At 49.2% G+C, this 19024-nt stretch overlaps 1 protein-coding gene across 7 annotated transcripts in view; it reads left to right on the forward strand.

Annotated features, from left to right (window-relative positions):
• The window catches only part of LOC123995380 (gephyrin-like), a 179064-nt gene that overhangs the window by 119689 nt on the left and 40351 nt on the right, over positions 1-19024 (forward strand). For 3 of the 7 annotated variants that reach the window (XM_046298937.1, XM_046298940.1, XM_046298938.1), the window contains exons 9-10: positions 8362-8403; positions 11551-11625. The exons of 2 other annotated variants lie outside the window; for them this stretch is intronic. In XM_046298937.1, coding sequence (XP_046154893.1) covers positions 8362-8403; positions 11551-11625 — 117 coding nt within the window. The remainder of the gene's footprint in view (positions 1-8361; positions 8404-11550; positions 11626-19024) is intronic. 2 more of the 7 variants (XM_046298939.1, XM_046298941.1) reach the window with 1 other exon arrangement.

Below are 19024 nucleotides of genomic sequence, written 5' to 3' on the forward strand. Positions count from 1 at the left end.
CAGAACAGACCATGGGAGGCACACAGTACTACATAGAGTCATGACTACATGGAACACTATTCCACATCAAGTAACTGATGCAAGCTGTAGAATCAGATTTAGATAAAAAATACACCTTATCAGTGGGGACTGTGAAGTAACACAGTCATAGGCACAGACACACACGTACACATGGATTTTGTGTTGTAGATATGTGGTAGTGGGGTATGGGCCTGAGGGCACACACTTAGTGTGTCGTGAGTTCTGTAATGAAAGTATTGTAATGTTTTTAAAATGGTATTAACTGCCTTCATTCCTGCCTTGGCAGCAGCTAATGGGGATCCATAATAAATACAAATGTATACCATTGGAGCCAAGGCAAGACGTCTCTCCTCCTCCTTCACTGGAATATGTAAAGTGAATCACTCTGAGAAAACTGTTATAAACAAATCACTGCCTTGAGCCCTTGACCTCTATCTCCATTCCCCTTAGAAGAGATATGGCCATGAGAAGGGTGTAGCTCAGGCAAGCGCACACACACGCACACATTCACACATGCACACACGCACACATTTACACATGCACACGCACACATGCACACACGCACACATTTACACATGCACATGCACACACATTCACACATGCACATGCACACATTCACACATGCACACCTACACACAACATACATTATACATTCTGTATGCACACACAACACACACAGTGTTAACACACACATACACACTTATACACTTATACATTCTGTATGCACAGACAGCACACACACTGTTAGCACACTAGGCAGGTAGCCTAGTGGTTAGAGTGTTGGACTCATAACCTGATGGTTGCAAGATCAAATCCCCGGGCTGACAAGGTAAAAATCTGTCATTCTGCCCCTGAACAAGGCAGAATAACCCACTGTTCCTAGGCCGGTAATTTATTTTAATTTTAAACACACACATAACACTGTATACACATTCATGCATATACACACACATGTACATTGTCCAATGCGATCTCTACAGTGTTGTTGGGAGGACATCACTAGCATCACTCGGACTCAAACACTGCTACATTCTTATTTATAAGGCCATTTCAGGAAAACTGCTTCTCTTCTAGATGGAAACACATTCAAGCTCCGATCTCAATCTTGTTTTATGCTAACAGTCCCAAACATGGAAAACGGTCCTTCTGTTACTCAGACCCCTGGTGTTTGGAATTCTCTCCAAGCCAACCTACAACCCCAGGACCTGGTGTCCCTGGAGGAGGTTGAAGGAAAATAGATGAACAGGTTGTTGAGACATGTTGCTGTTTCTAGTTGTCACCCGATGTCACTAGTTTGTGTTGCCTTATGTAAGGAAGCATATTGTTTTTACTTCACACACACACATACACATGCCTGCACACACACACACACACACACACACACACACTGTTTGTTTGCTGTTGTATTTGTGCGGTGGCCAGTGTCTTCTGTCTGTGTTGTCCGTTTTGCCTTACATTGTTGTTGTTTTTGTCATCCCAGCTCCCGTCACCACAGGAGCCTTTTTGCCGTCATTGTAATAAGAATGAGTTCTTATTGGTTAAATAAAAATATTCTGTATTCACACACATACACCCACACATCACACACATACACCCACACATCACACACATACACCCACACATCACACACATACACCCACACATCACACGTATTACACACACATCACACACATACACCCACACATCACACACATACACCCACACATCACACACATACACCCACACATCACACATATTACACACACATCACACACATACACCCACACATCACACACATACACCCACACATCACACACATACACCCACACATCACACACATACACCCACACATCACACACATACACCCACACATCACACACATTACATACACCCACACATCACACATATTACACACACATCACACACACATTACACACACACATCACACATATTACACACACACATCACACACACACATCACACATATTACACACACATCACACCCACACATCACACATATTACACACACATCACACCCACACACATTACACACACATCACACACACACACACATTCACACACACATTCACCACACACATCCATACACATCACACACACATCCATACACATCACACACACATCCATACACATCACACACACATCCATACACATCACACACACATCCATACACATCACACACACATCCATACACATCACACACACATCCATACACATCACACACACATCACACACACATCCATACACATCACACACACATCCACACACATCACACATACATCACACACACATCACACACACATCCACACACATCCACCCACACACATCCATACATATCAGACATAGTAGGCTAGATCAGCGTCCTTCCTAGTATGTAACACACTGTACTGGGTGTTGCTACGTAGCCTTGAACAGCACTTCACTGTACTGGGTGTTGCTACGTAGCCTTGAACAGCACCTCACTGTACTGGGTGTTGCTACGTAGCCTTGAACAGCGCTTCACTGTACTGGGTGTTGCTACGTAGCCTTGAACAGCACCTCACTGTACTAGGTGTTGCTATGTTGCCTTGAAAAGCGCTTCACTGTACTGGGTGTTGCTACGTAGCCTTGAACTGCACTTCACTGTACTGGGTATTGCTACGTAGCCTTGAACAGCACTTCACTGTACAAGGTGTTGCTATGTTGCCTTGAACTGCACTTCACTGTACTGGGTATTGCTACGTAGCCTTGAACAGCACTTCACTGTACTGGGTGTTGCTACGTAGCCTTGAACAGCGCTTCACTGTACTGGGTGTTTCTACGTAGCCTTGAACAGCACCTCACTGTACTAGGTGTTGCTGTGTTGCCTTGAAAAGCGCTTCACTGTACTGGGTGTTGCTACGTAGCCTTGAACTGCACTTCACTGTACTGGGTATTGCTACGTAGCCTTGAACAGCACTTCACTGTACAAGGTGTTGCTATGTTGCCTTGAAAAGCGCTTCACTCTACTACAGTCGTTGCTACGTAGCCTTGAACAGCGATACACTGTCCATACAGTAGTGTCTGTAGGATAGATCTCTCTCTATGTTGTGGGTGTAGTCCAATGATTGCGGTCGTTGCTACAGTGGCTGTGTAAAGTGGATAAGTCTGTTCGGTATTATAACTGTCTGCGTATGCCGGTGATCCTTTCTAGCTCAGTTGCTCAGCAGAAGCTCAAACCGGAATTACCCATGACGCTCTCCGTAGAGAAATGGTCTTCTGAATCGGAGGCTTTGCTAGAGGACTGCTTTGCTACAGGACTGCTTTGCTACAGGACTGCTTTGCTACAGGACTGCTTTGCTAGGACTGACTGATATGTTCCTGGACTCCTTTGACGGTGTCGACGAGCTAACCACCTCTGTCACCTGCTTCGTTAAGAAATGCATCGCCGACGTTGTCCCCAACAGTTAAGGTTTGCTGCTTCCCCAATCAAAAGCCCTGGATTAACACTGAGGTTGGCGCTAGGGCTACAGTCCATTACCGGTTAGACCCAGCCGTGACCTGCCCAATGATGCCTCTCTACCAGACCAATTCAATGCATTTTATGCATGCTTCGACAAAAAACAACACCAAGCCGTGCATAAGGGCCCCCACCAACCCAGAGGACTGGGTGATCTCGCTCTCCGAAACCGACGTGAGTAAGGTTTTTGAATCAGGCCAACGCTCGCATGGCCGCGGAGTGTTCTCAGAGCGCGCACAGAACAGCTTGTAGGCATATTTACGGTTAATTTCATCCTTTCCTTGTCCCAGTCTGTAATCCCCACGTCTCAAGCTGACCACCATCATTCCTATTCCCAAGAACTCTGAGGCTTCCTGCCACAATGACTACCGTCCTGTAGAACTTACATCTGTAATCATGAAGCCTAGAAAGGCTGGTTATGGCACACATCAACTCCATCATCCCAGACACATTAGACCAGTGGTCACCAACCAGTCAATCTTCAAGACATTCCTAGTCGATCACCAAACATTTCTGTAGAAAAGCCAATGATCAAAGCTTGCTCTCCTTTTATTTCTATTTTTTGCTGTTGGTGGCAGGTGCAGTTAATTCAGAATCGCTGCGAATCGGGGAAGCGAAGTGTTCATATTTTCAACCATTTCATTTGTCTAAAAAGACAAACTCCTCCCCAGTGGACCTGGAGAACTCTAGCTAAATTGAGTTTTCCTACTGCTGGCCAATCGGATAGCTCAAATCACCGTGCCTACGAGCTTTCACGACCCCAGCCACAGTAAAGTTTCATTCTAGCCTACGTAATATTTCATCATTTATTAAAACCAAGACTACAGAGAGACTGTCCAAGAATACAGCAAAGAGCTGATGTTTTAAAGAGTGAGTTCATGTTTAAGTTAATTTTAGCACTGTCAACACTGTTTTTATTCAAATCTATTACAAAACATGAAAGGCGATTCCCCCTACTTCCGCTCGCTCTGCAGCTGCAATGAATGAGTAGCTATGTGTATGGATAGCCCTGCATTTGTATTATTATAAGCATTGTATCTATTTTAATATTGAGGAAAATATAACTTTCTCTGGTTGTAGGAACAACATGAGTTTGTGCATGAGGCAGATGTGGTGCGACTCGAGTTGCACCATCAGGTGGAAGACTGTGTCTCCTCTCTCTGGTCAGTCTCACTGGAGGAAAGGAAGGAGAGTGCAGGTGGAAGCCTGTGTCTCCTGTCTCTGGTCAGTCTCACCGGAGGAAAGGAAGGAGAGAGCAGGTGGAAGACTGTGTCTCCTCTCTCTGGTCAGTCTCACCGGAGGAAAGGAAGGAGAGTGCAGGTGGAAGCCTGTGTCTCCTGTCTCTGGTCAGTCTCACCGGAGGAAAGGAAGGAGAGAGCAGGTGGAAGACTGTGTCTCCTCTCTCTGGTCAGTCTCACCGGAGGAAAGGAAGGAGAGAGCAGGTGGAAGCCTGTGTCCCCTGTCTCTGGTCAGTCTCACCGGAGGAAAGGAAGGAGAGAGCAGGTGGAAGACTGTCTCCTCTCTCTGGTCAGTCTCACCGGAGGAAAGGAAGGAGAGAGCAGGTGGAAGCCTGTGTCCCCTCTCTCTGGTCAGTCTCACCGGAGGAAAGGAAGGAGAGAGCAGGTGGAAGACTGTGTCCCCTCTCTCTGGTCAGTCTCACCTCTCTCTGGTCAGTCTCACTGGAGGAAAGGAAGGAGAGAGCAGGTGGAAGCCTGTGTCCCCTGTCTCTGGTCAGTCTCACCATAGGAAAGGAAGGAGAGAGCAGGTGGAAGACTGTGTCCCCTCTCTCTGGTCAGTCTCACCTCTCTCTGGTCAGTCTCACCAGAGGAAAGGAAGGAGAGAGCAGGTGGAAGCCTGTGTCCCCTGTCTCTGGTCAGTCTCACCGGAGGAAAGGAAGGAGAGAGCAGGTGGAAGCCTGTGTCCCCTGTCTCTGGTCAGTCTCACCAGAGGAAAGGAAGGAGAGAGCAGGTGGAAGACTGTGTCCCCTCTCTCTGGTCAGTCTCACCTCTCTCTGGTCAGTCTCACCGGAGGAAAGGAAGGAGAGAGCAGGTGGAAGCCTGTGTCCCCTGTCTCTGGTCAGTCTCACCAGAGGAAAGGAAGGAGAGAGCAGGTGGAAGACTGTGTCCCCTCTCTCTGGTCAGTCTCACCTCTCTCTGGTCAGTCTCACCTCTCTCTGGTCAGTCTCACCGGAGGAAAGGAAGGAGAGAGCAGGTGGAAGACTGTGTCCCCTGTCTCTGGTCAGTCTCACCAGAGGAAAGGAAGGAGAAAGCAGGTGAAAGCTTGTGTCCCCTGTCTCTGGTCAGTCTCACCAGAGGAAAGGAAGGAGAGAGCAGGTAGAAGCCTGTGTCCCCTGTCTCTGGTCAGTCTCACCAGAGGAAAGGAAGGAGAGAGCAGGGACCATCAGAAACAAACTCGCTGCTGTCTCCAACCCTCCACTGAGAGTAATGCCATGTTGAAAGCAACTGGGAACTCGTAAATCTCTGACTTCCGACTGCAGTCCATTCAAGACAACTGGGAACTCTGAGGAAATCCAACTCGGAATTCCAACTCGGAAACTCTGGCATCTTTCTAGAATTCTGTCTTTCTGACCTGAAGATCACTGATGTCATGATTTGACCTCATTATTTGTCTTGAAAGCAACATAAAAGTCAGATGCAGGTACCATCAGTTCAGTAAATTAAACATTTAATTCCTATGAAGTGTTGAATGTAATGTAATGTGTATAGTACGGTGTTGTCCGTCCTTGGTTGGTGAGCCGTGATGACGAGAGTAAAAGCTTCTCTTTTGGCTCGGCTGGGTGATTGGAGTCCCAGCGGTCTGTTTGGCTCGGTGTCCCGCTCGGAGGCCCAGCGGTCTGTTTGGCTCGGTGTCCCGCTCGGAGGCCCAGCGGTCTATTTGGCTTGGCGTCCCGCTCTGAGGCCCAGCGGTCTGTTTGGCTCGGCGTCCCGCTCTGAGGCCCAGCGGTCTGTTTGGCTCGGCGTCCCGCTCCGAATCCCAGCGGTCTGTTTGGCTCGGCGTCCCAGCGGTCTGTTTGGCTCGGCGTCCCAGCGGTCTGTTTGGCTCGGAGTCCCAGCGGTCTGTTTGGCTCGGCGTCCCTGCGGTCTGTTTGGCTCGCGTCCCTGCGGTCTGTTTGGCTCAGATGCGTCCCAGCGGTCTGTTTGGCTCGCGTCCCAGCGGTCTGTTTGGCTGTTGCGTCCCAGCGGTCTGTTTGGCTCGGCGTCCCAGCGGTCTGTTTGGCTCGGCGTCCCAGCGGTCTGTTTGGCTCGACGTCCCAGCGGTCTGTTTGGCTCGGAGTCCCAGCGGTCTGTTTGGCTCGGCGTCCCAGCGGTCTGTTTGGCTCGGCGTCCCAGCGGTCTGTTTGGCTCGGCGTCCCAGCGGTCTGTTTGGCTCGGCGTCCCGCTCGGCGTCCCAGCGGTCTGTTTGGCTCGGCGTCCCGCTCGGAGTCCCAGCGGTCTGTTTGGCTCGGCGTCCCAGCGGTCTGTTTGGCTCGGAGTCCCAGCGGTCTGTTTGGCTCGGCGTCCCAGCGGTCTGTTTGGCTCGGCGTCCCAGCGGTCTGTTTGGCTCGGCGTCCCAGCGGTCTGTTTGGCTCGGCGTCCCAGCGGTCTGTTTGGCTCGACGTCCCAGCGGTCTGTTTGGCTCGGCGTCCCAGCGGTCTGTTTGGCTCGGCGTCCCAGCAGTCTGTTTGGCTCGGCGTCCCAGCGGTCTGTTTGGCTCGACGTCCCAGCGGTCTGTTTGGCTCGGAGTCTCAGCGGTCTGTTTGGCTCGGCGTCCCAGCGGTCTGTTTGGCTCGGCGTCCCGCTCGGCGTCCCAGCGGTCTGTTTGGCTCGGCGTCCCAGAGGTCTGTTTGGCTCGGCGTCCCAGCGGTCTGTTTGGCTCGGCGTCCCGCTCGGAGTCCCAGCGGTCTGTTTGGCTCGGAGTCCCAGCGGTCTATTTGGCTCGGCGTCAATCACATCCACTCCCATTGCTTATACTACAGAGTATATAAGGATAGAAGGGTCTGAGGCCTACGGGTTACCATCATCTACAGATCAAACAGGGTTAGACAGTTATGGGGCCTACAGGTTACCATCATCTACAGATCAAACAGGGTTAGAATGGTCTGAGGCCTACAGGTTACCATAATCTACAGATCAAACAGGGGTTAGACGGTAATGAGGCCTACAGGTTACCATCATCTACAGATCAAACAGGGTTAGAATGGTCTGAGGCCTACAGGTTACCATCATCTACAGATCAAACAGGGTTAGACAGTTATGGGGCCTACAGGTTACCATCATCTACAGATCAAACAGGGTTAGAATGGTCTGAGGCCTACAGGTTACCATCATCTACAGATCAAACAGGGTTAGACAGTTATGGGGGTGTTAATATGATGTGTTAATATGATGGTTTGTGTTATGTTTTCTATGTACAGCATCTTTCCCACAGTTAATAAAGGTTTTGATGCTTTGCTTGGGTCATTCACTTACACACACACACGTGTCATAATGCCCTTGACCCTTGGCTTCGCTGGCTTACCTGGGACAGACACACTGATGCTGCGTTCATGTGTTACTCAGAACTGGGAAAGTGGTAAATGTCTAACAGGGAAACGGAGTACAACAACGCTATCCGAGTAACACTTGGAAGGCCATTTTGTATTGTTTTGGACTTCAGAAGCTCCAGGTCTGGATGTGTCTGATTACTTCTGATCATTCTGATAGCACATGAACACAGCATGAGACACAGAGTGGTGGGCCTCCTGACGGACAGGGGTACTGTCTGTCTCACAGTCTGTCTGTCTGTCTGGCTATGTTAACCCTGTTTTCTTCTCCCCTCCTCCTCTTCCTCCTCCTCCTCCTCTTCCTTCTGTCTCGTGGCACCAGGCGCGGCTCCCCTCCTGTTCATCCACCCTAAGCATTGCTGAGGTACTCCTGCATGACTTCTAATGCATCGCCATGGCCACCGTCGTCATGGCATTGTCATGGCTTCAGTGACCACGGCCCCCCTCCTCCTCTTTCACCTGGCATGCTTGCTCATCCCCCCCCCCCACACACACACACACACAGAACCACTTAGGGTCGTCACCGCACCATCCAATCCACACACTCTTACTGACATGTGATTTTAAGTACAGTGTTAGAGTTGAAACATCATGGTAGTCAGATGTTGATTGCACCCACAGTGCATTGCTCCACCCCTCAGCTGGTTTTGAGCTTGGCTTGGTCCACCTCCATCTCTAACAGGCACCTCTCCTGTGGTTGACACTCTTGTAGTATTGATTTAACTGTTACGTAAGGAGATTTACAATTGGGATGGAATATGGTGTCCATCTCCAATAGATGGGCAGTGGAAGGACACTTCCACGCTGGCAGTAGATTTCCTCTTAGCAACTATTTAGAAAAGCCAGGGAAACACTGGACACTAAGGGTTCTGATGCAATAGGCGATAGTGGGGTAAGTTGAGCCAAAACGGTAAGTTGAGCCACCCCCCTTACATTAATGACTTGTTGCAAATCCAATCAGTTTTCCACATTGATTCAACGTCATCACATTATTACAATACTCAAAAAAATAAAGGGAACACTTAACCAACACAATGTAACTCCAAGTGTATCACACTTGTGTGTAATCAAACTGTCCACTTAGGAAGCAACACTGATTGACAATACATTTCACATGCTGTTGTACAAATGGAATAGACAACAGGTGGAAATTATAGGCATTCAGCAAGACACCCCCGATAAAGGAGTGGTTCTGCAGGTGGTGACCACAGCCCACTTCTCAGTTCCTATGCTTCCTGGCTGATGTTTTGGTCACTTTTGAATGCTGGCGGTCACTCTAATGGTAGCATTGACGGAGTCTACAACCCACACAAGTGGCTCAGGTAGTGCAGCTCATCCAGGATGGCACATCACTGCGAGCTGTGGCAAGAAGGTTTATTGTGTCTGTCAGCCTAGTGTCCAGAGCATGGAGGCGCTACCAGGAGACAGGCCAGTACATCAGGAGATGTGGAGGAGACCGTAGGAGGGCAACAACCCAGCAGCAGGACCGCTTGCTCCACCTTTGTGCAAGGAGAAGCAGGAGGATCACTGCCAGAGCCCTGCAAAATGACCTCCAGCAGGCCACAAATGTGCTTGTGTCTGCTCAAACGGTCAGAAACAGACTCCAAGAGAGTGGTATGAGGGCCTGACGTCCACGGGTGGGGGTTGTGCTTACAGCCCAACACCGTGCAGGACGTTTTTCATTTGCCAGGTGGCATTTCTTTGGGGGGGGCGCACAGCCCTCCATGTGCTCGCCAGAGGTGGCCTGACTGCCATTAGGTACCGAGATGAGATCCTCAGACCCATTGTGAGACCATATGCTGGTGCGGGTTCCTCCTAATGCAAGACAATGCTAGACCTCATGTGGCTTTGTCAGCAGTTCCTGCAAGAGGAAGTCATTGATGCTATGGACTGGCCCACCCGTTCCCCAGACCTGAATCCAATTGAGCACATCTGGGACATCATGTCTCGCTCCATCCACCAACGCCACGTTGCACCACAGACTGTCCAGTAGTTGGCGGATGCTTTAGTCCAGGTCTGGGAGGAGATCCCTCAGGAGACCATCCGCCACCTCATCAGGAGCATGCCCAGGCGTTGTAGGGAGGTCATACAGGCATGTGGAGGCCACACACACTACTGAGCCTCATTTGGACTTGTTTTAAGGACATTACATCAAAGTTGGATCAGCCTGTAGTGTGGTTTTCCACTTTAATTTTGAGTGTGACTCCAATTCCAGACCTCCATGGGTTGATACATATGATTTCCATTGATCATTTTTGTGTGATTTTGTTGTCAGCACATTCAACTATGTAAAGAAAAAAGTATTTAATAATAATATTTCATCCATTCAGATCTAGGATGTGGTATTTTAGTGTTCCCTTTATATTTTTGAGCAGTGTATTTATTTGTTGAAATGACGCGTAAACAATGTTGATTCCACCAAGCACTAGAGAGAAAATAGACCTTTTATCCACCAGTACACCAACACACACACAGCCAATATCACTGTCCTTACATTTACATTTACATTTAAGTCATTTAGCAGACGCTCTTATCCTTCACTCACTAACACTAACTCACTCACTAACACTAACTAACTCACTCACTCACTAACACTAACTCACTCACTCACTCACTAACACTAACTCACTCACTAACTCACTCACTCACTCACTAACTCACTCACTCACTCACTCGCTAACACTCACTCACTAACACTAACTCACTCACTAACACTAACTCACTCTCTAACACTAACTCACTCACTAACACTAACTCACTCACACTAACTCACTCATTAACACTCAGTCTCTCTCCTCCACTCACTAACACTAAGTCTCTCTCCTCCACTCATTAACACTCAGTCTCTCTCCTCCACTCACTAACACTAAGTCTCTCTCCTCCACTCACTAACACTAAGTCTCTCTCCTCCACTCACTAACACTAAGTCTCTCTCCTCCACTCACTAACACTAAGTCTCTCTCCTCCACTCACTAACACTAAGTCTCTCTCCTCCACTCATTAACACTAACTCACTGTCAGACCCCATGCAAAATGTGCTCCAGTTTGGAGTGAAAACTCTTGAGAAGTTTATTATGTGGTTGTTATTTCATCCATTGTTGGTTCTGTATCGTCGTAGTAGTGCTTTTTTTTCAGTCAGTGGACTTTTTTTGCAAAGTATTTTCTTTAAAAAAAATGGATTGCTGTATGTGTGTCTGGGCAGTAGTCCTGGCTTGGATCTGTGTGTGTGTGTGTGTGTGTCTCATGGGTAGCTTGTGGGTGGGTGTGTGTGTTTTTGTTTCACTGTGTGTGTGTGTCTGTGCGTGTGATTGTGTGCCCGCGTGTATGTGTGTGTGTTAGGTCAAAACTATACATGTGTTCTAATGTAATGTACCAGAACATTTGCATGCTTTCCTACCTGCGTGCCTGTGTGTGTGTGTGTGCCTGTGTGTGTGTGTGTGTGTGTGTATGTGGTGTGTGATGCTTGATGGTGTGCGTGAAGGCGAGTGACCTATCCTGTGGCTTTCTCCAGGCCTCACGGAGAGAGTTCAGGGCTCACCTGGATGAGGTCATCACGCTCAAGTCAAGGTACTCTACCTTGGACCAGGTAAACCCCCCTTACCTTCTATCTACCCCCTCCCCCTTACCTTCTATCTACCCCCTCCTTCTATCTACCCCCTCCCCTTTACCTTCTATCTACCCCCTCCCCTTTACCTTCTATCTACCCCCTCCCCTTACCTTCTATCTACCCCCTCCCCCTTACCTTCTATCTACCCCCTCCCCTTACCTTCTATCTACCCCCTCCCCATCCCCTTCTATCTATCCCCCTCCCCGTTACCTTCTATCTACCCCCTCCCCCCCTCCCCGTTACCTTCTATCTACCCCCTCCCCCTTACTTTCTATCTACCCCCTCCCCTTACCTTCTATCTACCCCCTCCCCGTTACCTTCTATCTACCCCCTCCCCCTTACCTTCTATCTACCCCCTCCCCTTACCTTCTATCTACCCCCCCTCCCCATCCCCTTCTATCTACCCCCTCCCCGTTACCTTCTATCTACCCCCTCCCCATCCCCTTCTATCTACCCCCTCCCCATCCCCTTCTATCTACCCCCTCCCCTTACCTTCTATCTACCCCCTACCCCCTCCCCTTACCTTATATCTACCCCCTCCCCTTACCTTATATCTTCCCCCTCCCCTTACCTTCTATCTACCCCCTCCCCTTATCTTCTATCTACCCCCTCCCCCTTACCTTCAATCTACCCCCATCCCCCTTACCTTCTATCTACCCCCTTACCTTCTATCTACCCACCTTCTATCTACCCCCTCCCCTTACCTTATATCGACCCCTACCCCCCCCCTTACCTTATATCGACCCCCTCCCCTTACCTTCTATCTACCCCCTCCCCTAACCTTCTATCTACCCCCTCCCCTTACCTTCTATCTACCCCCCTTACCTTCTATCTACCCACCTTCTATCTACCCCTCCCCCCCCCTCCCCTTAACTATATCGACCCCCTCCCCCTTACCTTATATCGACCCCCTCCCCTTACCTTCTATCTACCCCCTCCCCTAACCTTCTATCTACCCCCTCCCCTTACCTTCTATCTACCCCCCTCCCATTAACTTCTATCTACCCCCCTCCCATTAACTTCTATCTACCCCCCTCCCATTACCTTCTATCTACCCCCTCCCCTTTACCTTCGATCTACCCCCTCCCACTTACCTTCTATCTACCCCTTACTTTCTATCTACCCCTTACCTTCTATCTACCCCTCCCCCTTACCTTATATCTACCCCCTCCCCTTACCTTCTATCTACCTCCTCCCCTTACCTTCTATCTACCCCCTACCCCCCCCTTTACCTTCTATCTACCCCCTTACCTTCTATCTACCCCCCTCCCCCCGTAACTTCTATCTACCTTCTATCTACGCCCCATCCCCTACCTTCTATCTACCCCCTCCCCCTTACTTTCTATCTACCCCTCCCCCTACCTTCTATCTACCCCCTCCCCCTTACTTTCTATCTACCCCTCCCCCTTCTATCTACCCCCTCCCCTTACTTTCTATCTACCCCTCCCCTTACCTTCTATCTACCCCCTCCCCTTACTTTCTATCTACCCCCTCCCCTTACCTTCTATCTACCCCCTCCCCTTACCTTCTATCTATCCCCTCCCCTTACCTTCTATCTACCCCCTCCCCTTACTTTCTATCTACCCCCTTACCTTCTATCTACCCCCTTACCTTCTATCTACCCCCTTACCTTCCATCTACCCCTCTCCCTTACCTTCTATCTACCCCCTCCCCTTACCTTATATCTACCCCTCCCCCTTACCTTCTATCTACCCCTCCCCTTCTATCTACCCCCTCCCATTAACTTCTATCTACCCCCTCCCCATCCCCCTTACCTTCTATCTACCCCCTCCCCTTACCTTCTATCTACCCCCTCCCATTAACTTCTATCTACCCCCCCTCCCATTAACTTCTATCTACCCCCTCCCCCATTAACTTCTATCTACACTCCTCCCCTTACCTTCTATCTACCCCCTCCCCTTAAATTCTATCTACACCCTCCCCTTACCTTCTATCTACCCCCCTCCCCTTACCTTCTATCTACCCCCATCCCCTTACCTTCTATCTACCCCCTCCCCCCTTACCTTCTAACTACCCCCTCCCCGTGCCTTCTATCTACCCCCCTCCCCCTTACCTTCTATCTACCCCTCCCCCGTGCCTTCTATCTACCCCCCTACCCCCCTTACCTTCTATCTACCCCTCCCCTTACCTTCTATCTACCCCCATCCCCTTACCTTCTATCTACCCCCTCCCCTTACCTTCTATCTACCCCCCTTGCCTTCTATCTACCCCCTCCCCCTTACCTTCTATCTACCCCTCCCCTTACTTTCTATCTACCCCCTCCCCTTACCTTCTATCTACCCCTCCCCCTTACATTCTATCTACCCCCTCCCCTTACCTTCTATCTACCCCTCCCCCTGGCATTCTATCTACCCCCTCCCCCTTACCGTCTATCTACCCTCCTCCCCCTTACCGTCTATCTACCCCCATTCCCCCATACCGGCATGCGGGCCCCGCTCCTCAACATAGACACAGCTACAGTCACCACACAGCACAAAGTCTTCATAGAATCCAGTTAAAGACAGCTGTCAGGTCAGACACCCAGAGGTAGATCGACAGGAAAGAGGGCCAGGGTCCACAGCCCACAGAGGTCTCACCATCTCAGGCAGACTGCCCTCTGCAGCTCCCCTGTGTGGTGATGCAGTACTGGAGCTCATCTACAGGACAGAGACTGTAGGAAAGAGAGGGAGGATGTACATTAGGAGAGGCAGGATGGAAACATAGGATATATATTGACATTGAAACACACACTATGAAAAGGTTATATTTTGGAAGTTGGCTCATAGAGTAGTATGGGTAGTGTAATCTTGGCTTGTTCTGTTCATATCAACACATATCTCTAATTATGCATTTTAACAGTGTGTGTCCATCAATAGCAAAGCCCATACAGTAGAGTACTTTACACTAGGGTTGGAAATAGATGGTGTTCAGTAGAGTTGAAGATCGATAGTGTTCAGTGGAGTTAGATAGTGTTCGTTACGGTAGGGTTGGAGATAGGATAGTGTACAGTAGGGTTGTAGATAGGATAGTGTTCAGTACAGTAGGGTTGGAGATAGGATAGTGTTCAGTACAGTAGGGTTGGAGATAGGATAGTGTTCAGTACAGTAGGGTTGGAGATAGGATAGTGTACTGTACAGTAGGGTTGGAGATAGGATAGTGTTCAGTACAGTAGGGTTGGAGATAGGATAGTGTACAGTAGGGTTGGATATAGGATAGTGTACAGTAGGGTTGGAGATAGGATAGTGTACAGTAGGGTTGGAGATAGGATAGTGTACAGTAGGGTTGGAGATAGGATAGTGTACAGTAGGGCTGGAGATGGGATAGTGTACAGTAGGGCTGGAGATAGGATAGTGTACAGTAGGGCTGGAGATAGGATAGTGTACAGTAGGGTTGGAGATAGGATAGTGTACAGTACAGTAGAGTTGGAGATAGGATAGTGTACAGTACAGTAGAGTTGGAGATAGGATAGTGTACAGTACAGTAGGGTTGGAGATAGGATAGTGTACAGTAGGGTTGTAGATAGGATAGTGTACAGTAGGGTTGTAGATAGGATAGTGTTCAGTACAGTAGGGTTGTAGATAGGATAGTGTTCAGTACAGTAGGGTTGTAGATAGGATAGTGTACAGTAGGGTTGGAGATAGGATAGTGTACAGTAGGGTTGGAGATAGGATAGTGTACAGTAGGGTTGGAGATAGGATAGTGTACAGTAGGGTTGGAGATAGGATAGTGTACAGTAGGGTTGGAGATAGGATAGTGTACAGTAGGGCTGGAGATAGGATAGTGTTCAGTACAGTAGGGCTGGAGATAAGATAGTGTACAGTAGGGTTGGAGATAGGATAGTGTACAGTAGGGTTGGAGATAGGATAGTGTACAGTAGGGTTGGAGATAGGATAAATAATTATATATAATAAATAATAATAATATATGCCATTTAGCAGACGCTTTTATCCAAAGCGACTTACAGTCATGTGTGCATACATTCTACGTATGGGTGGTCCCGGGAATCGAACCCACTACCCTGGCGTTACAAGCGCCATGCTCTACCAACTGAGCTACAGAAGTGTACAGTAGGGTTGGAGATAGGATAGTGTACAGTAGGGTTGGAGATAGGATAGTGTACAGTAGGGTTGGAGATAGGATAGTGTACAGTAGGGTTGGAGATAGGATAGTGTTCAGTACAGTAGGGCTGGAGATAGGATAGTGTTCAGTACAGTAGGGTTGGAGATAGCATAGTGTACAGTAGGGTTGGAGATAGGATAGTGTACAGTAGGGTTGGAGATAGGATAGTGTACAGTAGGGTTGGAGATAGGATAGTGTTCAGTACAGTAGGGTTGGATATAGGATAGTGTTCAGTACAGTAGGGCTGGAGATAGGATAGTGTACAGTAGGGTTGGAGATAGGATAGTGTTCAGTAGGGTTGGAGATAGGATAGTGTACAGTAGGGTTGGAGATAGGATAGTGTACAGTAGGGTTGGAGATAGGATAGTGTTCAGTAGGGTTGGAGATAGGATAGTGTACAGTAGGGTTGGAGATAGGATAGTGTACAGTAGGGTTGGAGATAGGATAGTGTACAGTAGGGTTGGAGATAGGATAGTGTACAGTAGGGTTGGAGATAGGATAGTGTACAGTACAGTAGGGTTGGAGATAGGATAGTGTTCAGTACAGTAGGGCTGGATATAGGATAGTGTTCAGTACAGTAGGGTTGGATATAGGATAGTGTTCAGTACAGTAGGGCTGGAGATAGGATAGTGTACAGTAGGGTTGGAGATAGGATAGTGTACAGTAGGGTTGGAGATAGGATAGTGTACAGTAGGGTTGGAGATAGGATAGTGTACAGTAGGGTTGGAGATAGGATAGTGTACAGTAGGGTTGGAGATAGGATAGTGTACAGTAGGGTTGGAGATAGGATAGTGTTCAGTACAGTAGGGTTGGAGATAGGATAGTGTACTGTACATCTCTCCCCATGCCTCTCTAGAACTCCTCCACTGTTCATTCTCTGTCATTCATTACCCATCTTGTCGTGGTGTGCCTGTGGGGAGGGGAGCATTGTTGTTGTTTATGTATGTGTTTTTGTTCATGTCTATAAGAAGAGATGCACGTGAATGTCCTTGTACCAGGGAATAGGTGGGTGGGTGGGTGCCACAGTAGCATACAGTCAGTATAGCCAGAGGAAGTGCTGAAGGTTAGCCCTGGAGAATTAGTCGTGTGGAGCAGAGAGCCAACCAGGGAAATCTCTCCCTCTCTCTCTCTCCCGCCTCTCCCGCCCCTCTCTCCCTTGTTCCTTCCCCTCTCTTTCTCCCCTCCCTCTCTCCCTCCCCTCTCTCCCCCTTAGGCGCTGCTTTGGGAATTGAGTCTCATCTTTGGAGAGCTGCAGAAGAACTCCTCCTCCTCCCCTTTCTCCCTCCCCTCTCTTCTATCCCTCTCCCCTGTGGGACAGGTCATTGGTAGAGGAGGTTGGAACTCCTCCTCCTCCCCTTTCTCCCTCCCCTCTCTTCTATCCCTCTCCCCTGTGGGACAGGTCATTGGTAGAGGAGGTTGGAACTCCTCCTCCTTCCCTTTCTCCCTCCCCTCTCTTCTATCCCTCTCCCCTGTGGGACAGGTCATTGGTAGAGGAGGTTGGAACTCCTCCTCCTCCCCTTTCTCCCTCCCCTCTCTTCTATCCCTCTCCCCTGTGGGACAGGTCATTGGTAGAGGAGGTTGGAACTCCTCCTCCTCCCCTTTCTCCCTCCCTCTCTTCTATCCCTCTCCCCTGTGGGACAGGTCATTGGTAGAGGAGGTTGGAACTCCTCCTCCTCCCCTTTCTCCCTCCCCTCTCTTCTATCCCTCTCCCCTGTGGGACAGGTCATTGGTAGAGGAGGTTGGAACTCCTCCTCCTCCCCTTTCTCCCTCCCCTCTCTTCTATCCCTCTCCCCTGTGGGACAGGTCATTGGTAGAGGAGGTTGGAACTCCTCCTCCTCCCCTTTCTCCCTCCCCTCTCTTCTATCCCTCTCCCCTGTGGGACAGGTCATTGGTAGAGGAGGTTGGAACTCCTCCTCCTGGGACCCTTTCTCCCTCCCCCCTCTCTTCTATCCCTCTCCCCTGTGGGACAGGTCATTGGTAGAGGAGGTTGGAACTCCTCCTCTTCCCCTTTCTCCCTCCCCTCTCTTCTATCCCTCTCCCCTGCGGGACAGGTCATTGGTAGAGGAGGTTGGAACTCCTCCTCCTCCCCTTTCTCCCTCCCCTCTCTTCTATCCCTCTCCCCTGTGGGACAGGTCATTGGTAGAGGAGGTTGGAACTCCTCCTCCTCCCCTTTCTCCCTCCCCTCTCTTCTATCCCTCTCCCCTGTGGGACAGGTCATTGGTAGAGGAGGTTGGAACTCCTCCTCTTCCCCTTTCTCCCTCCCCTCTCTTCTATCCCTCTCCCCTGTGGGACAGGTCATTGGTAGAGGAGGTTGGAACTCCTGCTCTCCTCAACTCTGCTCTCCTCAACTCTGCTCTCCTCAACTCTGCTCTCCTCAACTCTGCTCTCCTCTTCTTCCCTCCTATCATCCTCTCCCCTCCTCTCATTCTCTCCTCCCCTCCCTGCCCAATGTCACAGCCCTCTCCTCTTCCTCTCCTCCTAAATCTTCCTCTTTGCATAATTTGTGTTACAGTGTCTTTGTTTTTCTGCTGAGCTCAGCACAGAAGCACAGAAACAGTCCCCTCATCCCCTCGAGCCGCTTCTAAACCTCTTCTCTTATTGGTCCATTGATTTACCCCCGGGCATTTAGCTTAGCAGCCGTCGCCGCCCACTAAGAGATCTTTCTCCCTGATCCAGCCTCCACACTCGCCACTTGCTGTACCACCCAACCCCTCCCCACGTCACTCCACGTCGACCATTGATCTCCGTGGCCGATCGTCATGACAACCCGTCGTCAGGCCGTTTTAGGGTGTTTCCGCAGCGACTATCAGGTTGCCGTGTAAAGCGATTAGGGTTGTTGGCAGATGTGTGTTTGTATTCTTGGCACTCTGTATTAGGTAGCTGTATTGTCAGGGTCTAGCCCAATGCAAGCTCTGCTACACACACACACACAGAAACACACAGACACAGTTACTCAGCATATTCACACATGATGTATCAACAGTTTACTCAAACAAATACACCTACACATACACAGTGTGTTCGGAAAGTACACAAATCCCTAGACTTTTTCCACATTTTGTTACATTACAACCTTATTCTAAAATTTATTAAATAGTTTTTTTCCCTCATCAATCTATGCACAGTACCCCATAATGACATCACAGTACCCCATAATGACATCACAGTACCCCATAATAAAAATAGATTTTAAGACGTTTTTGAAAATGTATAAAAAAACAACTGAAAATGACATTTACATTAGTATTCAGACCCTTTA

Source organism: Oncorhynchus gorbuscha, linkage group LG14, assembly GCF_021184085.1.
Source record: "Oncorhynchus gorbuscha isolate QuinsamMale2020 ecotype Even-year linkage group LG14, OgorEven_v1.0, whole genome shotgun sequence".
Lineage (NCBI taxonomy): Eukaryota > Metazoa > Chordata > Actinopteri > Salmoniformes > Salmonidae > Oncorhynchus > Oncorhynchus gorbuscha.